At 36.2% G+C, this 4,922-nt stretch overlaps 1 protein-coding gene across 1 annotated transcript in view; it reads right to left on the reverse strand.

Annotated features, from left to right (window-relative positions):
- The window catches only part of LOC140336128 (oncomodulin-1-like), a 4,174-nt gene extending 861 nt beyond the window's left edge, over window positions 1-3,313 (reverse strand). Inside the window, exons 1-3 of the mRNA XM_072419182.1 lie at window positions 3,259-3,313; window positions 1,384-1,516; window positions 218-327 (exon numbers count right to left, since the gene is read on the reverse strand). Coding sequence (XP_072275283.1) covers window positions 218-327; window positions 1,384-1,516; window positions 3,259-3,313 — 298 coding nt within the window. The remainder of the gene's footprint in view (window positions 1-217; window positions 328-1,383; window positions 1,517-3,258) is intronic.
- Between the last annotated feature and the right edge of the window lie 1,609 nt (window positions 3,314-4,922).

The raw sequence follows: 4,922 nt of genomic DNA on the forward strand, positions 1-4,922 counted from the left end.
AAGTCATTAGTAGGTCATTGGAGGAGCGGAGAGAGCGGCTGGGGGAGTATTTTTTTAACAAGTCAGAAATGTAAGTGGGACAATAACTGTGGAGGGATCTGAAGGCAAAGCTGGTTGGAGATGTTTCCACCATAGTCATAGTAAAAACTGGGTTTTCGTCTTTTCATATATATGTGTTAAGACATCAAATCCCTGAATTTTAAGTAAGATCACTCACCTTGGACCCCAATTTCACCATCTTGATCAGGGTCACCATCAGCCAAGAAGTCACATACCTCTGGTTCAGTCAACAAACGGTTACAGGGTTGGAATTTTTGCAGAAATTTTCTAAATAAAACATTACATTTTTGTTATTTATTTTGCACCCATAAAAAGTATTATTGGTAAAGGTTTATAGAATACTTTCAATTAATAAAGAAAAAAAAGATCTATTTCCATGTTGTGAACATTTTATGTCTCTGGTACAGTTCCCTCATCCTTCTCCTATTTTAAAGCAGTAAGACAAAGAAAAGCAAAGTAATTTTATTCTATAGGAACAGCAAAATCCTTCTTGAAATCCACCTAACTACACCTGAAGGAAAACATTTTGGCTGATGTTACCTCTTGTGTTTTACATACAAACTTGGCATTTAAATAACTGTACCCGGTAAATGTAATCATTTTCTGTGGTTGTATTTGGGTTTGTTCACAGCTGAATTAAATTGCAAAGTAAATAAACTAAAGTTGTCGAGTATGAAAGAAAGAGAAAAGGCAGGGCATTTGCTTAGTGTGGCAATGTATTAAACATAGTGCACAATTTTATTCCTCATTTTAGGAATATACAAAACTCAAAAGTAAACAATTTGTTGTTTTCATCCAAGCAGAACAAATCTAAAGTCAAAACCTGCTGTGTCCCAAGGCACATTCTAAATAGTTGAAAGCAATAGAGCAATTTGTGACCCGACGCGTTTCGCCTATTTTGGCTTCCTCAGGGTACTTGTTAGATAAGACTGAACAAATTCCTTGCTGTAAATGGGTTTGCATAATAAGGTACTCAAACCATGGGTCTATTGAGATGTGATCTTATAGTGGATGCTAGAAACAGAGTAAATAGCATCTAACTGAAGGAGCCTAATGGTGATGCTATAATGGATGGCCAGCAGCTGCCCCATTTCCAGCAAGCAATTTGTTCAGTGTTAATGGTGGGACACAAATGGAATGGTTGCTATAATAAATCTTTGCATACAGTCTTAGAATCGATAGCAATCAAAATATGTTTTTACAATAATATCCCTCTATATAATCTGTTTCTAAAAACATCATTGGTCTTATGATTACACCCATTTAAAATTGAATGTGCACCATAAAATAATTTGACTTTGCATACCAGTGTTTGTTACTTACACAATATCATCTTTATCCAGACTCTTATCCCCATTGTTGTCAAGCTTCTCAAAGATTTTAAGCAGTTCATCGGGTTTTAGTTCATTCATCTTAGAAGTAATAAAGAATTTGGATGCTTTAAAACTGCCCGGTTCTGCCACAAAAACAAAAGACAATTATTATTCTGTTTATTGTTTATAGATATTATCATTAGTATTACTTATGATACGTGATGCTCTCTTAATCTTCAACTTGATCATGTGAACTATGTTTAGTACACCTTATTCCTGGCTCCCCTACTCCTCCAAATAAAGAACAATCAATAAAAATAACCAACAATCTAATAAATTAACATTAAGCCTCTATGTAATGTAATGTGGGCTGATTCCAATACACTCCTTGCATTCTGTTCCCTGAATGTGTGATGAGCTACTTTCTGTCTTACGTAACTCATGTATAACGTATAAGATGCAAGCTACTAAGGCAGGTTTGAATCTGTTTATTGGGTGTAATAAATTCAGTTTTCTGTATGTAAGAGACAGCAGATGCCTACAGGGTTAGGGTTAAGGACCAAATTTAACACAGAATGTGTTACAGAAAAAAGTAATGTTTTCCCTGTATATTACAGCCATACTTTTTACATCAATCAATTTTACAAAAGATGATTACTCCTTATCACATTGTTCCAAACCAGATCAGGACCAGGAAAAACAAGAAAAACTAGAATACTATTGCATAGGGTGCTAAAAGTTGTATGTCTATAAGGTCTGATAATGAAAATTCGAGTCTAGTGAGTGTGTTAAAAAAGTCACCAGTGGGTAAGCAAAAGGAATTCCCAGATTATTTGGTTTCCAACAAATAGGAATATGAGAGAGATGCACTACAGAAATTCCTAGAAGAAAAACAAAATCTCTTATATTCCATTCCTTGGGCAGCATGGTGGCTCAGTGGTTAGCACTGTGGCCTAGGGATGATTGAGCAAAGTTTTAAAAATCGATCTTGCGGCGAATCGGGCCGCTCTCGTTTACCGAACATGTAAGTGAGAACGGCCTGTGTAAATTCGTCCGTCGAGATCAAATTTTTTGGGACCTCCTAAATGCTCCACTCCCCTGATTGCTCTTGCAGCTCTGTAGTATGTGTTCTTGGATAGAGATTCTCTATCGAGGAACACAGGAGTCCCGCAGCTGTGCTCATCATGAATGAATGCAGCTGTGGGAATCATCATAGGATGATTCATTGATGAGCACAGCCACAGGACTCACACTGACAGGAGGAGTATCGCAGCTGCATTAATGAATGCAGCCGTGGGAATCCTGCTGTTTGCGATCCCCGGGCACTAGAGGTTAAATGAGGGCAAGCCTCATTAGGATTCCCACGGCTGCATTTATGTATGCAGCCGCTGTACTCCTCTTACCTCCCCAGGCACTAGAGGGTAAATGAGGGCCTGTCCCTTATTTAACCTCTAGTGCCCGGGGGTCACACACAGGGGGATTACCATGGCTGCATTCATGAATGCAACCATGGTACACCTTCTGTAATGATTTCCTTAATCTTCTCAAGCATTCTTGCTCATCCCTACTCTGGTCTTTGCAGGGCTAGGTCCCAGGTTCAGATCTTGGCCAAGACGCTATCTGCATGGAGTTTGCAGGTTCTCCCTGTGTTTGCTTGGGTTTTTAAGGGACAGCTAGTGACATGACTATGGACTATACACAGTGCTGTGTAATATGTTGGCACTAAATAAATACTGTATAATAATAATAATTCCTTGTGCATGTGTGTGTGTGTTTATATATATATTACATGAGCATCAAAAGTTATACAATGTTAAGGGAGAAAATACCTTTATCAGTGTGCATGCAGCACGCAGGCAATGTAATTGGATCAGTTTCACCTTACCTTTGCATTCTGCCAAAGCAGCATTAATATTTTCTTCACTGAGTACACAGCTCATCCTGTATCTGTTAACAGAAAACCAGCTAATTATTTTAATGCAATGCAATGTAATGATGTTAGATTTCATTATCTGCATGCATATAAACAACTGTATATTTTAATTTTTTAATTGCAGCAAAAGATAACAAAAATAAAATAAAAATGAAATGTGTCTTTAGCAGAGATTAAAAGCATCCAACACAGGTTAAATTTCAGTAGCTGTCAATGCACCTGCACTGCTGTGCAACACAACGTCACATACTCTAGGTCCTGTTTGTATTTTTTCTTTGCGTTGAGGTTTACTGCTGTACCATTCAAAATAAATTGGCTGATTTAATACAGTGTGCTTTAAAATGCACTATAAAGTTACATTAAAACATATATGCAAAATAACAACACATTGGGCCTGATTTATTAAAGCTCTCCAAAGCTGGAGAGGATATACTTTCACCAATGAAGCTGGGTGATCCGGCAAACCTGGAATGCATTGCTAAAAGCAGTAACCCCGAGTCACACTCGGAGTAGGTAAACCTATGGGAAATAATAGTAAATACAGCGCTGATCTGCTGGATGAGTCACCCGGGAGTTCCTGGTGACGTTGGTGCGTGTGTACGTTGCTGGCGGGGTGGGAAATTCAAAATCTATTTGTATTGCATTCAATATAAAATAACTGTATTGAATGCAATACATTGGATTTATATGTGTAAAAGCAGTACATTGTTTTCAAGAACATTTATTTGACAGTATATATATTAGTATGAGTTTAATATTTATTTATTTTTTTTAATTTAAAATATATCTATATCTATATATATCTATATATATATATATATATATTTTTTTTTTTTTAATTTATTTAAATTATTATTTTACATGATTTTGTTTTTTTAAACTTTATTATACTCATACTATTATAATATACTGTAAAATAAATTGTCATGAAAAACAATGTACCGCTTTTAAACATATAAAACCTGAAAGAAATGTACCGCTAGGGAGGTTACAAGTCATTTGCTATTTGTTAGCAAATGTTTTAAATCCTGGACCAGATGCATTTCAGGTTTGCTGGATCACCCAGCTTCACTGATGATTATATTCCTATGTAGGTCAATGGCTTGGTAGATGGAAAGAGCATTAGCAATCAGAATACACCAAGATATCAATATTCCGAACAGTAGAATAGTAAAAGGAGGGGAGTACAGACATGACCATGCATCATCATACTGCTGCTCATTCATTGACTGGGGAAAGTGGAAAATACACCAAGCTGTAGTGTTTAACACCCATACAATGCATTCTATAGAAAGGTCCAGGTTCTGGGTGTGCAGCCTGACAAAGTGAAGAAAATCTAACAGATCTTTTGCAAGGTACTGGATTAATTATTTTCTTGACTATTGATAATACTGGACTTTTAAACATTTTTCTAGTAGTTTTTTTTTACCTTACAAAATTAAGTAGCTCAGAACAAATAAAAAAAAAGGCTGGAAAACCAATGAATATTTTTATCTTTGTTTTGCTTTACACTTTCACTTTAATACTTTTACAGTAGCCAAGAACAAACATGCATTTGTGAACTTCTGACTTGACCATACTTTTCATGACCTCAATGCTGGTTTCGGAGTCAAATA

Source organism: Pyxicephalus adspersus, chromosome 7 (genome assembly GCF_032062135.1).
Source record: "Pyxicephalus adspersus chromosome 7, UCB_Pads_2.0, whole genome shotgun sequence".
NCBI lineage: Eukaryota > Metazoa > Chordata > Amphibia > Anura > Pyxicephalidae > Pyxicephalus > Pyxicephalus adspersus.